General features: G+C 42.5%; 1 protein-coding gene and 1 non-coding gene across 2 annotated transcripts; one reads left to right on the forward strand and one right to left on the reverse strand.

The window, feature by feature from the left end:
- Positions 1–6261: 6261 nt before the first annotated feature.
- Positions 6262–17968, reverse strand: LOC110539269 (phosphatidylinositol-3-phosphatase SAC1-B). Its single transcript, XM_021626149.3, has 18 exons — positions 17647–17968; positions 16995–17092; positions 16102–16176; positions 15853–15980; positions 15073–15222; positions 14808–14867; positions 14660–14693; positions 13714–13815; positions 11294–11466; positions 10995–11143; positions 10703–10801; positions 10397–10535; positions 9320–9389; positions 9058–9130; positions 8545–8638; positions 8331–8423; positions 8139–8196; positions 6262–7888 (listed from the first exon to the last, which is right to left on the reverse strand). The coding sequence occupies exons 1-18, from the start codon at positions 17673–17675 to the stop codon at positions 7752–7754; spliced, it is 1761 nt and encodes a 586-aa protein (XP_021481824.1). The 5' UTR covers positions 17676–17968; the 3' UTR covers positions 6262–7751.
- trnar-acg (transfer RNA arginine (anticodon ACG)) lies at positions 17933–18005 on the forward strand. Its single transcript has one exon. It is a non-coding gene; the product is annotated as a tRNA-Arg (tRNA).
- Positions 18006–18023: the final 18 nt, after the last annotated feature.

Raw genomic sequence — 18023 nt, forward strand, 5'->3', positions numbered from 1 at the left:
TAAGACAAAACAATTTGACATGGAAACACTGGATTTTCTGACAAAAAAAGTTTATTCATTATGAAATTATGAAAAATATGAAGAACATTCCCCCTGTGAGGCCACTAGGTTATTTGACTGCAGTAAAGTGATACACTCTGTAACTGTTCTAAAGTCACCATTTGCCTCATGGTGAAATCACTGAGCGGTTTCCTTCCTCTACAGCAACTGAGTTAGGAAGGACACCTGTATCTTTATAGTGACTGGGTGTATTGATACACCAAAGTGTAAATAACTTCCCCATGCTCAAAAGGACATTCAATGTCTGTTTTTTTAAACTCATCTACCAATAGGTGCACTTCTTTGTGAGGGAATCTGTGTTTGAAATTCATTGCACGACTGAGGGACCTTAAAGATAATTGAATGTGTGAATATCTCTGATGTGTTATGTTGTAATACCATGCTATTTATTGGGCTATGTAAGTATTGCATTGTGTAGTTTGCAGTACCATTGTTAAAAAATGTTTTAATTTATTTAACCAGGCAAGTCAGTTAAGAACAAATTGTTATTTACAATGACGGCCTACCCGGCCAAACCCTAACGATGCTGAGCCAATTGCGCACCGCCCTATGAAACGACCGGTTGTGATACAGCCTGGAATTGAACCAGGGTCTGTAGTGGCGCCTCTAGCACTGAGATGCCTTAGACCACTGCACCACTCGGGAGCCCCAATATGCATGTTTAGTTCTATTCTTCTATAGAAACCACAAAAATCACTTCTGATGCAAATCTGTGTGTGTGTGCAACTGTGAGGTGGTGACTAGAGAATAAAACTCTGGATGTGGACAAATCTGCCTGCTTCTTGCCGGACCGCTTGTAGTGGGTCAGACCAAAGTAGAATCAGCCTCAGAAGCAAAACCGCTCAGATGGCTACAGTTGGCCGTTTTAACATACACAGTGGGAGCGACACCAGTAGCAACAGGGGTGTCCTTCACCCCCGCCTGCCGAACACTGCTATCCAGCAGTTCTGTTAACGTTACGGCAAGGGCAGGTGCTCGGCAGGCGGGAGCAAATGACACCGTGAGCTAGCTAGTACTCCAGTAACTTTACACAGGCGTTCTGTTAACGTTACAGCGAGGGTGTCTGTGTCTGTTTATCACAGCTTTCATCACAGCTTGGATAAAGAGGGTGGCTGGTATATCTATTCCTGCATATTTAGGAATGCCAACATGCAGGAACGACTCGAGTTGCGGGCCGCAATCACACACTATTACAGATTATTATGAAATATATGCAAATTACTTACTCCAAATGTGTATTAGTCACATGAAAAAATAAAACCTACTGTCTTTTTCTGTGACTGAAATGCACTGAATAGAAAATTGTGTGCTGGACACCATTTAAAAAAAAAACTGTCCTGTGTATTTCAAAAATACTTTGTGATAGTTGGTTGACATTTCCCAGGGGAAAAGTAGATCCATATTCAAGAAAAAAATCGAATCTAATGAGATTGACCATATGACTGGATACTGACCACTGAATATAATTGACTGTTAAACGTTAACTTTCAGGTATTTTAAATGTCTACTTGTCAATGTTTTTGTAACGTCTGTCATGTCTTTTTCGGTATGTGTCAGACCCCAAGTAGACTAGCTGTCGTCATGGCGTCAGCTAATGTGGATCCTAATAAAATCAAGTAAAATCAACATACTGACATACTGTGCCTCAAGGCATCACAAATGGTGAGAATAACAGCAAGAGCAGTCTGTACCTCTCTTGCTTTGCAGCACTATGCCACCTAGGGAAGAACTGTCAAGAAAATAGTTTTGAATAAGGATATACTCATTAAGGGCAGTTGTGAATATACTGTAGTTGATTCTGTTGGAACTTTCAGCCCTATTGATAGAACTGAGTCATATTTATTCACCTAAAGCATCATTTCATTGGACCTTTCTGTTTTTTGGATCTTTGCATTCTGTGTAGGTCTATGGCACCTGGTGTCCCTGATAGGCCCTGACCTGGGTAGGGCTCAACGGACGTGTGTGTGGGGTTAGACAAGAACAGGCATTTACAGTCACAATCTTAAGAGATTGGGCCAATTGCAACCACTATTGACCGCCGTATTACAGTGAGGTGATCCATTAATATAGGCTAAGATCCTCCACACAGCTGATCTCAATGATTTAAAAATTGCCACCGCTCCAAAGCCCCATTTAAAGCTTACCAAATGCTCAAATGCGTCCTTTGTCCTGATCTTGTCCATATTCTGATTGTGCCCACATTTTTAGACAGGTGTAGATGATTAAAAGACTCATTGTGATCCTAACCACCTCTGGAGGTAGTCAGGCACGGATTGTCTGGATATCTTGTGTAGACAGATCTGGACAGAGAAACCATTTAAATAATCATTATCCCGCCCTCTAAAATCATTGACTTATGACATCAATGTATGTTTTAAAATAAATAAAAACATTTATGAAAGAATAGCATACATATGTTTGGATACAGGGAGGGACCATGACAAATTGTGCAGACAGTGGATGGATAAGAGACGGAAGACAGATTACTGAAAATGTGGGCACACTCAGAATGTGCACAAGATCAGGAGACAGGAATAAACCAGGTATAAACAGGCTTCAAAACCATTTCTTACAAAACATTTTAGCTCTAAAACTAACCTTGGTCTACAGTGCATTCAGAAAGGATTCAGACCCCTTCCCCTTTTCCACATTTTGTTACATTACAGCCTTATTCTAAAATGATTAAATAAATTCATTTTTTTTCCCTAATCAATCTGCACACCACCACATAATAACAAAGGGAAAACAGCTTTTTAGAAATGTTTGCAAATGGATTAAAAATTAAAAACAGAAATACCCTATTGTTATTTCTTCCACAATGTTCACTCTAAAACAAACCTTAATATAGATGATAGGAATTACAGCTAAAGCAGGCTGGACATGCATGTCCTCAAACTATAGTATGAACATCTAGTTCCAAAATCCATCCTTGATCCCTCGTTGTATGCAAAAATCCCCCTCACATGTCATGACTGATCTTGGCATGTCAACTCCTTAATCTCCTCCTTGAGGATAATTTCATTGAAAACATTATGTATAGAGAGAGATGTAGGCTGACTGTATGACACCAGGACAATGGATATAATGAGTTCTGTTATAAAGCTGATAGGCTGTCATATCTTCAACCCTGTAGAATGACCATTACTCTTCAAAAAGGCAAAACCGCATAGCCAATTGAGTCAAGGATGCTGATGAGAAGTGATCCTATTAGATGTTATGAGGAACATTAAAAGCCTTGCATAGTGTATCAAAGTTCGGAAAAGAAACCGGACAATGATTAACCATTATCTAATAAAGAATACACTTGCTAAAATGGACTGCGACACATAAACTACCCCCTAAAGGAAGGAAGGACACTGCTTTTATTACTTCACCAATAGTATGCTCCATATTGTCACTTAAAACTTAACTAAACCAGAAAACACTATGGACAATAAATAGGCTACATTTCATGTCAAATAACAATTTTTATAGAACAATATTAGGAAATGGTACAGAAAGACTGATGATACATTTATTACACAATTCTTGAACACAACGATGTTTAAAGTGACAAAAAAAAACACAATAATAACAAATTAATATCCTGGAAAATAACTGCCCCAAAATAAATCCTCTGAAACAAAAACATGTGACAATAATATAGGCCTATAAAACAATAAAAACTGTGGTCCAGATTGTTTTCTTCATACTGCCTTGAGTCAACAGTAGCAACCCATTTTCATTGGTAAAGCAGTCAAACCAAAAAGATGTGTAAAACCGCTCAAACATGACTCAGCTTAAATATCACAGTCATTTGTATTGATCATTTTGCACATCATTCTTACAAGCATACAATGCTTTGTCATTACATTAAATTGTATCTAGGCTTACATGGCACCTAAATCATCTGTTTAAAAACACAGATCAGCAAGAGACACTACGCTGGCTGATTCTTGAATTTGATAGGCTTATGGCTGATAATGCACTGTTGTCCATTGGCATGGCAGCCGATGTGTACCTTGGGTTATGCTTTATCATAGTAACACCAATGTATTATTGGACCACAACATTTAAAGTTATAGGACATACGTACTCTCTCATTGTCATTTTGCACCACTACAGTTGAAGTGGAAAGACACATAAGCGGCAATATAATCAATTTAATATTACAAATATTACATACTTTTTTCTTAACATTCTCAGATCAGCAGGTGCCACTCTGGCAGCAGGTAAGGTAAGTGTGATCCTGTAATGATTATGTACACTATACACCAGGGTTGGGCTCAATTTAATTTCAATTCAGGAGGTAAACTGACATTCCCATTCCAATTAAACATGTTCTCAATGAGAATGTTGTGAATTGGAACTTAATTCCTGAATCGACTGAATTCAAATGGAATTGGACCCAATCCTGCTACTAAACACCCCATCTCTTATAATGACCGGTGGTAAAGAAGCAGATTTTGACTTGGGGCTAGTGCCACAGAACAGCCAATAATCAAAAGATAAATAATATAGAGAAAGATTGTGTAAGAGAGAGCAACAGTTCACATTTCCATCCTGAGACACTAAAACACTTAGAGATCGTCATAGAGGACAAGTGCCATTTAAAATTGCCAATGTCCCATGAGACTTTGTTTAAAATGCCCAGTTTGATCAAAAACTAGATTTTCCCGTGCTTTATATACACTGCTCAAAAAAATAAAGGGAACACTTAAACAACACAATGTAACTCCAAGTCAATCACACTTCTGTGAAATCAAACTGTTCACTGAGGAAGCAACACTGATTCACAATAAATTTCACATGCTATTGTGCAAATGGAATAGACAACAGGTGGAAATTATAGGCAATTAGCAAGACAAACCCAATAAAGGAGTGGTTCTGCAGGTGGTAACCACAGACCACTTCTCAGTTCCTGTGCTTCCTGGCTGATGTTTTGGTCACTTTTGAATGCTGGCGGTGCTTTCACTCTAGTGGTAGCATGAGACGGAGTCTACAACCCACACAAGTGGCTCAGGTAGTGCAGCTCATCCAGGATGACACATCAATGCGAGCTGTGGCAAGAAGGTTTGCAGTGTCTGTCAGCGTAGTGTCCAGAGCATGGAGCCGCTACCAGGAGACAGGCCAGTACATCAGGAGACGTGAAGGAGGCCGTAGGAGGGCAACAACCCAGCAGCAGGACCGCTACCTCCGCCTTTGTGCAAGGAGGAGCAGGAGGAGCACTGCCAGAGCCCTGCAAAATGACCTCCAGCAGGCCACAAATGTGCATGTGTCTGCTCAAACAGTCAGAAACAGACTCCATGAGGGTGGTATGAGGGCCCGACATCCACAGGTGGGGGTTGTGCTTACAGCCCAACACCGTGCAGGACGTTTGGCATTTGCCAGAGAACACCAAGATTGGCAAATTCGCCACTGGCGCCCTGTGCTCTTCACAGATGAAAGCAGGTTCACACTGAGCACGTGACAGACGTGACAGAGTCTGGAGACGCCGTAGAGAACGTTCTGCTGCCTGCAACATCCTCCAGCATGACCGGTTTGGCGGTGGGTCAGTCATGGTGTGGGGTGGCATTTCTTTGGGGGGCCGCACAGCCCTCCATGTGCTCGCCAGAGGTAGCCTGACTGCCATTAGGTACCGAGATGAGATCCTCAGACCCCTTGTGAGACCATATGCTGGTGCGGTTGGCCCTGGGTTCCTCCTAATGCAAGACAATGCTAGACCTCATGTGGCTGGAGTGTGTCAGCAGTTCCTGCAAGAGGAAGGCATTGATGCTATGGACTGGCCCGCCCGTTCCCCAGACCTGAATCCAATTGACCACATCTGGGACATCATGTCTCGCTCCATCCACCAACGCCACGTTGCACCATAGACTGTCCAGGAGTTGGCAGATGCTTTAGTCCAGGTCTGGGAGGAGATCCCTCAGGAGACCATCCGCCACCTCATCAGGAGCATGCCCAGGCCTGGTAGGGAGGTCATATAGGCACGTGGAGGCCACACACTACTGAGCCTCATTTAGTCTTGTTTTAAGGACATTACATCAAAGTTGGATTAGCCTGTAGTGTGGTTTTCCACTTTAATTTTCAGTGTGTCTCCAAATCCAGACCTCCATGGGTTGATAAATTTGATTTCCATTGATACTTTTTTTTTTTTACATAGTTGAATGTGCTGACAACAAAATCACAAAAAAATTATCTAATGAGAATATTTCATTCATTCAGATGTGTTATTTTAGTGTTCCCTTTATTTTTTTGAGCAGTGTACATTTCCAGGTTGGAAATAATACTGTGAAAATTATTATTATTGAATTATTGAAAAGACCGCCTGAAATTTCAGGCTGTTTTGGTGGGATGGAGTTTTGACCTGCTGGTGACATCACCAGACAGTAAAAATTAGTTAAAAGATGAATAACAAAGATTTCCAAACATCTCTGCCAATAACAGCTAGTTCAGTTTCCCCCTCCCCCAAAACCATTCCCAGACAATCCTAGACAACCATTTTAATTGAAAACAATAACAGTAAGTTACTTAATTGTTACCCAGAAATGACTTGATATTGAGATAGAAATGGCTGCATTGGACCATTAAATCCATGCTTCATTATTAGCCTAGGTCTGGGCCTCACAGTCTACTGGTCAAAGACAGATCCTACTCACTATAGTATATAGTTTGATGCCCTCTCACACCTTTTGGTTGTTAGAAACTAATGAGGATTTGTCTTTCCAGCTGTTTCATGAAGCTTTCCATACCTGGGAAGACTTGACAGCCAGACATACCACACAGACAAACATCCCTCTCGTCACATCTCAGAGCAATCCTCATGTGAAACGCTTAGTTTCTGTGCACTCAGAAGTGCAGTGAGCGAGAATAGTATGGGCAGTTATGGCATTAATGGTGATGGGGCACCATAACTAAAGTTCCCTATTGAAACAGTTCAGCCCATTTTCTCCCCAACTATTGGCTAGCTAGAACATTCTCTCAACAACCATTGACCAGCTAGCACGTTCTCTTCCTGCCTATTGGCCAGCTAGACCATTCCCTCACCAACCATTGACCAGCTAGCACATTCTCTCCATGACTATTGGTGACCTAGTTTTGGGATCATGGCTTGGGCTGGGCTGACAGACAGCCACTGGCACCCAATAGGTCAGCTATCACACTAAGACACTACCTTCAGATCGACCACTAAGGGGCAATGACACTGAAACAATATGGCAACCAACAGAGCAAATATGACATGATGTAGCTAGGTGACAAATCAACAAAAAAGCAAGATATTTTTTTAAAGTAGTTCCCTTGGCAAGGTTGCTATGGCAACAACAGCAGTGCCCGTTCATATGCATTCCGTGCAGAAGGGTAACTGTGTTACCGTAGTGGGGTATTGTATCATAAAATCAGACCGTTTTCAGCTTATATAGTCAGTCTATGGACAAGGTTAGGGATCTTCCCCAGCCCCAGCCCAAATAATGTGCTTAGTGGTGTGGACAGCAGCAGGCCAGTGCAGAGCGAGTCCCTGTATGCTTCACAGCCCTACATCATACACCTGGCCTTTCTCTCACCCCATCCTCCTCCTCCTCTTCCTCATGCCGTTGGCTCAGTAATCAGTACAGGCTCCAGGCCCGCTGATCCTGAGGGTACGATGATGAAGAAGAGTGGGATGAAGAGGAAGAGGAGAAGTCTGTGGGGCGTAGCTGCTTTCCACACGCACACATTCAGTCCATCTTCTCCTTCTGGACCAGCTTGGGCGCGTCTACAAACTCCCGCCCGTTGAAGAGGATGACGCCGGCCGTCACGAAGCTAGCTGTGCCCCAGAACAGCACATACGCCAGGGTCTCCGTCCACGTGTCACCTGAGGGGGGGAGACACGGAGGGTGACTACAGGTAATAACTAGGTACCGAAAAAGTACTCATTGATAGCACATACTTGCCTAGTCAATACCAGTGGAAACAGTGTTGTAAAACGAAGTACGGCAAAATGTGTTTATGGGACCAAATCCTAACTTGAGATTGGTGCAGGTGTAACTAGAATTTTCAAACAAATTCCATGCCCCTATTAGGATTCAATGTAGAATTGACAAGGGAGTCCACTGCGGTCTTACCAGCCATGAGGAGGCAGATGATACACATGGAGAATGCCACAACCATGATAATGGGCAACTAAAGGGGGAGAGGGGAAATAGGAGTTAAATAAGATAACGAAATCTCAATCTACCACCTGTGACTGAAACCAACACATATTGTAGCCAATCAGTACACATAGCAGTGATCAGGCCTAGCCAATCCGATCTCACCGTGAGGAACTTCCAGTCTTTGGTCTCATGAAGGGGTGTGGTCATGTCTGCCTCATCAATGGAATAGTTACCCAGGAACAGATCAATAGAGTCCTGATGATCAGGAGAGATGTCTCAATTATCAGTTACCACACACGTCAAGCATTTTTTATTAGTCACATTTACAAAAACATGACTAATAACTGGCACACATGCACAGTAGACACACACACACCTGTCTGAAACCATCTGAGAAGTTGTTCTTGTAGTATCTGATCATGGAGTTCCATCCATCCATCACCAGCCCCCATTGTGTCCTCTTCCCTGTTCTGAGAGATGAGCAACTCTTCAGTCATCCTCGTCATAATCTCTCACACACACTACAAATAATCATCGACGTCATCCTCCACCCTTTCCTGAGCACGCTCTTACTCAAGAGTTGTCTTCCTGGTTATAACAAAGGTCACTAGCAAAACATCCTACTCCTTCCTCCCTGTTCTAAGGGCACCAGTCCATTCAATACTCATCAATGTTTTATGTAGTTCATAGCCAATAATGCATGGCCAACTTCATAGGTGTGTGGGGTGTGACTGACAGTGGGATGGTACTGTGCCAGCAGAAAGACAACTAGTTCTCTGTCATTGTAGAAATGGACAAGTTCTATTGGAATCCATGAAGAGAGCCAGTCCTGTGCCTTAGTTTGCTAATCACCAGATTAGCAAGAAACACGTGAGCCCCTCTCTCTCACCTTGTGAAGTCCGTCTTCAAGGCCCCTGTGCCAGCATACTGCTTGGCACACGCATTGGCATTGTCTGCCCACGCTGCAGTGAGGAAGGGTGAGAGAGGAAAAGGGGGGTGGAAGAAAGAAAACAGATTTAGTGAGTGGAAAGAGGGGAGGATTTCAATCATGTTAATAAACCGTAGGGTTTGATTAATCTCATAAGGAAAACAATGCTGTGCTCGTGCTGGCAGAGGGGTAGGAAAGTGTGCAGATTTCAGCTGAGGATCACCATTTTTGTAGATCTTCTCGAAGTCGGACTGATCTTCAATCCTCTGGCCCATGTGGAGAACTCCCAGCCGCTGCAGATAAACAAAGATGTGTGGTGAGATACTGCAGTGGCCTGACCACAGGGGGCAAGGTGGAACCAAGATGGTCGCCATCAGATTCAGCACTGTTGTTTACCCGAAAGACCTTGATGCAACTGCACCTTCATCACCCTGTGGGTAAACCAGCAGCCTAACTACTACACTATTAATACATGTTTCAATGACAATTTAACCCACAGTGCTAAAACAGTTGAATAAAACACAATGATACCTGAAGTATTTAAGGTACCTGGGTGAGATGAGACCTGATTTTTTTTTTTACAGCCCACATAGGGTCAGATAACTAAAACAGCCCACAGTCAACTAAAACAGCCCACAGTCAAAGTCCACAGAAACAGCAGCTTTAGTCAAAGGCCTTCAACATAGAGTTTGGATTTTCCAGTCTCTGTTTTGTCAGTTTGTTGCTCATTTGCAAATGTGGGTCAAGTGAGTCGAAGAAGTAGAAGTTGTGAAACACATGACTTTGTCAAGTCAAAGGTCTGTTAGGTCAAAATGGACGAGCTCCTCCTGAAATGTAGTTTGCCATTAAGATTTTTACCATTGCTTTTACAGAATGTAAAAGGGGAGGCTAGGTCTACACCTTTAATGAACAGTAAAACTCCTGAGGTGGGACAGAGAGGACCATGACATTGCTCATTATGTCAAAGACAGATAGTGTGTCTAGATGTGGTGGAAGTGTTTAGATCAGGGATGTCAAACTCATTCCGTGGAGGGCCTAGTGTCTGCTGGTTTTGGGTTTTTCCTTGCAATTAAGACCTAGACAACCAGGTGTGGAGAGTTCATTACTAGTTAGTGACCTTAATTCATCAATCAAGTACAAGGAAAGAGAGAACCCGTTGCCACTTGGCCCTCCGTGGAAGGAGTTTGACACCTGTGGAATAGATGGATGTAGTAGGAGTGTGTGTGATATATATATATATATATAAAAATAAAATAGACATGTCTAGTCAGTGTGGGCGTGTCTGGTTGGTGGTTCCCACCTCCAGCTGTGACTGCAGTGAGCGTCGTGCCAGCAGACTCTGGATGACGTTGGTACGGTCCAAACAGTCCATGCAGTTACTGCGGAACATCCCTTCCTGTTGCACCAGAACGTTCCCATCCACATCAACCAGGAAGTACCTGACCAACCAATCAAACTATTTCATTCCTATTTGATTTTACAATAACATTTGTCACAAAACAAATCAGCAAACCACAGAGAGATGAACACCCCCCCCCCCCCCCAAAAAAAAACTAAGTACACAAAGACAGAATGACATGGCCGGCCATGCAGACTAAATACTTACCCATACTCATCCTGCATCTCTGTCACCATATCGACTAAGATCTGCAGGCGATGCCACCTCATCCGACTGCATTCCTTGTGGAAGTCAAACGCTATGTATCTAGAGGTGCACGGTACAGGGAGAAAAGTTACGTAAAATCCAACTAAATCATCTTCTTTAAGGGGTTATTTGGAGTTCCATGACTTTAGACAGAATGTTCACCCCTAAAAAAAAATATATATATGAATGACGTTAGAAGAAGACGAGCAGAGTGGGATCAGAATGAATGATGGGGAAAAGCTATAGTCCTTACTTGACCATGCCGTTGCCCAAGCTGGACACCATTTTGTCAAAGGCCTGTTCCAATTGCTTTTCTGAGCCTTTCTGGTCAATCAGATTTAAAATCACTTGCTTTCCATAAATGATAATCTGCGAGTCAAAATGCCTTTGGAAGCCATCCAGCTGTGAAAGCAGGACAATAAAGGTAAGAAAGACTTCAGAACTCAGTAATAGTAATCCTCAATATCATATACCTCTACTGTAATTAAATGACTTGTACTGTAAATTAAAATGTTTGAACATGAAAAAAAAATATTGTAACAGGTAGCTTACATGGTCAATGGTTTTGCTGATCTGAGGTTTTGGTTTGTACTTGAGGTTGGGTCTTTGGGACCAGTAGAAGGGGATGGAGCCTCGGGTCTGTACGAATGAGGCCTTGCCCCCGCTGCACTGGACAATCTGCTCTGTCTCCACAAAGTTAGCTGCATGACCCTCTGAGTCAATGCCTGATGGACCAAATAGACATTATGTAAAGATCCGTCTGAACGAGGAGTGATTGACAGTAAAACTATAAAGTGGACAGGCCAATATTATCTGCAAAGGGCTGGTGTGTGTGCAGGGTTTTGTTCCAACCCAGCTGTAAAACACCTGATTCCACTAATCAATATATTGATTGAAGACCCAGCTAGCATATAACGTTCTGAGAACCATGTTTCTTAAAGCTTGGTGAGAGTGCGGTTGTCCTATGGTTATTTTGCAAAAAACCTTCCCACAACTTTCCAGAAATGGTGCAGGATAGTTCATTGCTTGGAAAATTCTCAGCACATTTAAGGAAGGAAAATACTTGGTATTTCATTACCTTAACAGAACATTTCCTAAAAGTTCAAACATGGTTACATTGAATTTCAATGTTTGTAATGTTCTAGGAATGTTCTCCAAGTGGTTTGACATTGGGAATAATTCTAATTATAAACTAAAATGAACAACTTTGTATTTGTTGGAAAAATATATGGCATGCTAGCTCCATCCTGGTGGTGCAGTGGACTAATTCCATGGATCGAGAACAGAAGAGCATAGGTTGGAATCTCACCTATGCCATGCCACTATAAAAAAAAGAAACACGTTTGAATGATTAATGCCTAAGCATATGAATTTCCATGTGTCCTATCTGTGCACAAAACAGTTAACCCAAACTAAGATAGCAGTGTTAAAAGTCCAATTGAAACTTTTGCTCAGAACGTTAATAAAACCTAACAGAAAAACTTTCAGGGAACCATAGTAAAACATTCTCAGAACCTCCCTGCAAACAAAAAAATTTATGTTGACAGCTTTGCACAGCCTTGTCATTCTCTCAACCAGATTTATGAGGTAGTTACCTGGAATGCATTTCAATTAACAGGTGTGCCTTGTTAAAAGTTAACTTGTGGAATTTATTTCCTTCTTAATGCGTTTGAGCCAATCAGTTGTGTTGTGACAAGGTAGGGGTGGTATACAGAAGATGGACTTGGTATTTTACCAAATAGGGCTATGTCATGGCAAAAACAGCTCAAATAAGCAAAGAGAAACGAAAGTCCATCAATACTTTAAGACATGAAGATCTGTTAATGCGGAAAACTAAGAACTTTGAACGTTTCTTCAAGTGTAGTCGCCAAAACCAGCAAGCGCTATGATGAAATTGGCTCTCATGAGGACCGCCACAGGAAAGTAAGACCCAGAGTTACCTCTGCTGCAGAGGAAAAGTTAATTAGCGTTAACAGCAGCTCAGAAATTGCAGGCCAAATAAATACTTCAGAGTTCAATTAACAGACACATCTCAACGTAAACTGATCAGAGGAGACTGCGTGAATCAGGACTTCAAGGTCAAATTGCTGCAAAGAAACCACTACTAAAAGACATCAATGAGACATGCCAAGAAACACTAGCAATGGACATTAGACCAGTAGAAATCTGTGTTTTGGTCTGATGAGTCCATATTTCAGATTTTTGGTTCCAACCGCTGTGTCTATGTGAGACGCAGAGTCGGTGAACGGATGATCTCCGCATGTGTGGGCCCCACCGTGAAGCATGGAGGAGGAGGTGTGATGGTGTGGGAGTGCGTTGCTGGTGACACATTATTTATTTAGAATTCAAGGTCACACTTAACCAGCATGGCTACCACAGCATTCTGCAGCGATACACCATCCCATCTGGTTTGCGCCTAGTGGGACTATCATTTTTTTTTTTTTTACAGGACAATGACCCAATACACCTCCAGGCTGTGTAAGAGCCACAGATGATCTGGCCTCCACAATCACCCGACCACAACCCAATTGAGATGGTTTGGACCGCAGAGTGAAGGAAAAGCAGCCAACAAGTGCTCAGCAAATGTGGGCACTCCTTCAAGACTGTTGGAAAAGCATTCCTCATGAAGCTGGTTGAATGCCAAGAGTGTGCAAAGCAGTCATCAAGGCAAAGGGGTGCTACTTTTAAGAATCAAAATTATATTTTATATTTTTTTAACACTTTTTTTGGTTACTACATGATTCCATGTGTTATTTCATAGTTCTGATGTCTTCACTATTATTCTACAATAAGGAAAACCCCTTGAAAGAGTAGGCGTGTCCAAACATTTGACTGGTACTGTGTGTATTACTGTTTGGCTGGAACAAAACCCCCTGCACCCACACCGGTCCACTGTGGAAAAAATTGTCCGTCATCCCTGCTCTAGTCAGAAAGCTCCAGTTAGACGTGCTGGTGGATGTGGAGTCAATCACCTCTAACGTAGTAACGTACTCCAGCCCTGAAGCAGCTCCGCCTGGAGATGATGTTCCAGTCAAAGATCTTCCCATTGATGCAGCAGGACTTCATAATGATGACTGGACAACACATGGTTAGGGATAACACGGTCTTAACCTTTAAAGCCTAACTTTACCTCCTGAATTCAACCTTTCTCTGACCTCCTTTTCAGAAAATGTTTTGGAGTGTTGTGATGTTTAGAAAAGTGGGCTCCATCATATTATGTCAATGGATTAACTTTCCTTGTCTGTAAATACAATACCCCTAATTTCCCAATTATAATGCGACCTATATGAATCTCTCGCTCCGCCTTGTGGCTAAAGGAGCAAACTGCAAGTTCACTTCTATTGATATTTATTCAGCTTTATTTAACTAGGCAAGTCAGTTAAGAACAAATTCTTATTTTCAATGACGGCCTAGGAACAGTGGGTTAACTGCCTGTTCAGGGGCAGAACGACAGATTTGTACCTTGTCAGCTCGGGGGTTTGAATTTGCAACCTTTCGGTTGCTAGTCCAACGCTCTAACCACTAGGCTACCCTGCCGACCATATACATGGTCTATGTTTTTCTCAGGGAAAAGAATGACGAGACTAATCTAGAGAAATCACTAGCTGGTTTACATCCAGTCACTCAGACCGCTAAACCCCATGCAAAATATGACCGTGAAAATGACCATGTGATCTAGTGTGTTGTGCACACATGCAACTGTTCAGAGGGTAGATTTCACACTATTTACAGATTACAGGGTTTAAACTACAATGCTGTTTAACAGTTCAGTCACTATAAACAACCGCCCTCTCACATGGGCAATATCTGTTGTCTTACACAGTAAGTGGTAATGAGGTCTTCCTGTTTATGAGAATTGAAGAGTGGGAAAAGTCTTAATCTGGAGTTTGTAAGAAAAAAACAAACATGAAAGGATACAGCCGTGGACAACTGGGAAAGCAAACCTGTGCAGCTGTCAAGAGAAGAACAGAGACAATGCAGTTTAGAAAGATCATAAGATCTGTACTGGAGCGTATTCCTTCTATATTTACCACAAGTGGTTAACATGTGTCAGTTCTGTCCTTACCTCTGGCTGTGGCATGAATTCTCTCAACAGGTGACCATTCCACACAAACCGCTGATCTGCCTAAAAAAAAAGGGCAAGAACACAACACATCTTTATCATACCATTCGACTTGTTTCCACATGCCCTGCATAGGAAATATCTGCATCTGTACAGGACACAAGTACAAACACATTACTCGTGTTTTCATGAATGTATCTCCAAATGGAAACATGTTTTTACATTATTTTCCTCCCTCACAAACATATATATCCCCTCATTCTCTCACCCTTTCCAGCAGGCTCATCTCCTGGAACTCAGGGCTGGTGTTGGCAAGTCTCTGCAGAGTGTGGGTCAGGTCGTAGTCTGTAGCAAAGTAGAAGCCGTCTGTGAGCAGAACACTGTTGATCATGGACAGGAAGGCTTTGTTGTCCTGCATCTGATGAGGTCAGAGGTCAAAGATAGGTCAGGTGGCAGGTTGACCAAGGAAAGCACAGAGGTCAAAGGTGAGAGGTCAGGAGGAAGGTTGAAGAAGGAAAGCAAAACAGAAGTTAGGTGGAATGATGGTTAGAAAGTATCGGATGACCACTATCCTAAAAAAATACATACAAGGAATCTAAACGTATAAACTATAAATAACATCTCCTCCACCAGTACTGTAACTAGAAGTCAACATAGAGATGCTCACTAATAGAGAAACACTTGTCTAGACTTGGGGACAGAACAGAGTGTTCTTGTAACAGCTACATGATGACACCATCTGAATGCAGTACTTGTTCTGTCTGTGAGAAGGGGTCTCTTTCTCTTTGCCCTTCACATACACTTGACTGTCTACAGACACACTGTCTGCCGTGGATCGGCTCCATAGTCAATTCAACACAGGGCATCTATGTCAGCACAGATGCCTAGCATCCTCTGTCCAATATAATGCATTTGTATTGGTCAGGCTAGGGTTTGACAGGTCAGCATCCACATCAAAACAACCCACCGTCATTAACATGTTGTCATGTTGAGCTTGAGTGCTTGTGGATGTGGGCTGGCACTGGGGCCCCAACTCACACCTCCCTACCTGGTTGTCTGTCAGGTGCAGCACAGTCTTCTTGTAAGAGATAACGTCAAAGTCCATAGCCTTCCACACAGCATGGCCCAACAGGTCACCCACCTTTTTCTTCTTTGTGACAACGATGAGGTACGTGCCTGGGGAGGGTAGGCAGAGGGGCACAGGTAAAGTAAACACTCACCCTGTTAAGAACAGTTGTGTGTACACAGGTAAAGTCTTCTCAATGGATAATTTTACAGAGTGCAAGATTGAACCTACCTGCCACCAGACGGATAGTTCCCATGATCCCACATATTGGCCTGGTGACCGCATGGGGAGGAATGTCCTTCCTCACTAGAGAGACAAATACAAACAATCAGCATTTTTAAAAACATTTTAGTCATTTTAGCAGACTCAAGCATTATCTTGAGTGACTTACAGTAGTGAGTGCAGACATTTTCATACTTTTTTTGTACTGGTCTCCCATGGGAATCAAGCCCACAACTCTGTCGTTGCACAGTGCTCTACCAACTGAGCCACATCATTTTTCATTGCCTTTATGATCACAAACCACCATTTGCTTATCTTTCAGTTTGCTACAGCTAGCGACTGGAACGAGCTGCAACAAACACTCAAACTGGACAGTTGTCTTCATTCAAAGACTCAATCATGGACACTCTTACTGACAGTTGTGACTGCTTTGCTTGGTGTATTGTTGTCTCAACCTTCTTGCCTTTTGTGCTGTGGTCTGTGCCCAACAATGTTTGTACCGTTTTGTGCTGCTGCCATGTTGTTACCATGTCGTTGTCATGTTGCTACCATGCTGTGTTGTCATGTGTTGCTGCCATGCTGTTGTCGTCTTAGGTCTCTCTTTATGTAGTGTTGCGTTTATCTCTCGTCCTGATGTGTTTTGTCCTATTTTTAATCCCAGCCCCCGTCCCCACAGGAGCCCTTTAGGTAGGCCGTCATTGTAAATAAGAATCTGTTCTTAACGACTTTCCTAGTTAAATAAAAAATATATACAATGGACTTGGTCGGCATAAGACAGTATAATGCCATGATGATATAACACACACACACACACACACACACACACACACACACACACACACACACACACACACACACACACACACACACACACACACACACACACAGCCTACTCAACATACCGGTGAGGATCATTTCTGTGGACACTCTGTCAATGGACAGTACATCATTGGAGCCGTCATCACAAGCCTCAATGTAAAACTTCTCTGGGGTAGTGTGCCTATGGGGGGGAGAGTGGGCACAGAGGAGGGAGATACAAAATCAGTGCCCTTGGTAGACGAACATTTGGCATGGTGACGCCTTATACAAAGGGAAAACATTGGCTTGATTTGGCAAAAGCTCAACTTAGTTAGTGGCTAACGTCGCCACAAGCTAGCTCACTAGCTGTCTCAATGGGCTAACTAACGTTAACAGCTAAGCTAACTAGCTAGCTGCTTCATCAACAAGATCGATTGAATTCTACCACTCAATTAAATCGAAAGGCAGATGGCTAAATAAGTACTGTTACGGACAACACAACTACACATCATTGACATGACTGTAAACTAACGTTAGCTACAATACTGTAAACTGAAACAAATCTCGCATACGAATGACTGCAGCCTGTAATTGCTGTTGAACGTTAGCAAACTAGTTTATCATCTGCTAGTTAGCTCTAGACGTACACCTACGGCAATTTTCTCTCATCATAATATGGCAACGTTTTCAGAAAAGTTGTACTAGCTAGCTTCTGAAAATAAAAGACTGAAAACGATATATATTTTCAAGACTTACAGGTTGAATTTCTCGTAGGCGGTCGCCATCTTTAGAGGTCTGACCTAGTGACGTGTCAATGAATGTGCACATTGTATATTATGGCTGGACCGGAGTTTGCGTCCAGGGTCAGACATTTAGCGTCGTAGTACATTTGCAAACTATGATAAAGTATAGGCAGCAACTTATTATGTATCACACACAAATACATTATTTGATCAAAGTTACAGTTTAGTAATCGCACTATTACTCTACAACTCAGATCGTGTTAACTTTATAAGGTGACAGTGCCTGTATCATTTCCAGCGGGCTAGTGGCGCAATGGATAACGCGTCTGACTACGGATCAGAAGATTCTAGGTTCGACTCCTGGCTAGCTCGTTCCTTTTATCTTCCCTG

The sequence above is a fragment of the Oncorhynchus mykiss genome, chromosome 2 (genome assembly GCF_057628025.1).
Source record: "Oncorhynchus mykiss isolate SJ-2025 chromosome 2, ASM5762802v1, whole genome shotgun sequence".
Taxonomy (NCBI): domain Eukaryota; kingdom Metazoa; phylum Chordata; class Actinopteri; order Salmoniformes; family Salmonidae; genus Oncorhynchus; species Oncorhynchus mykiss.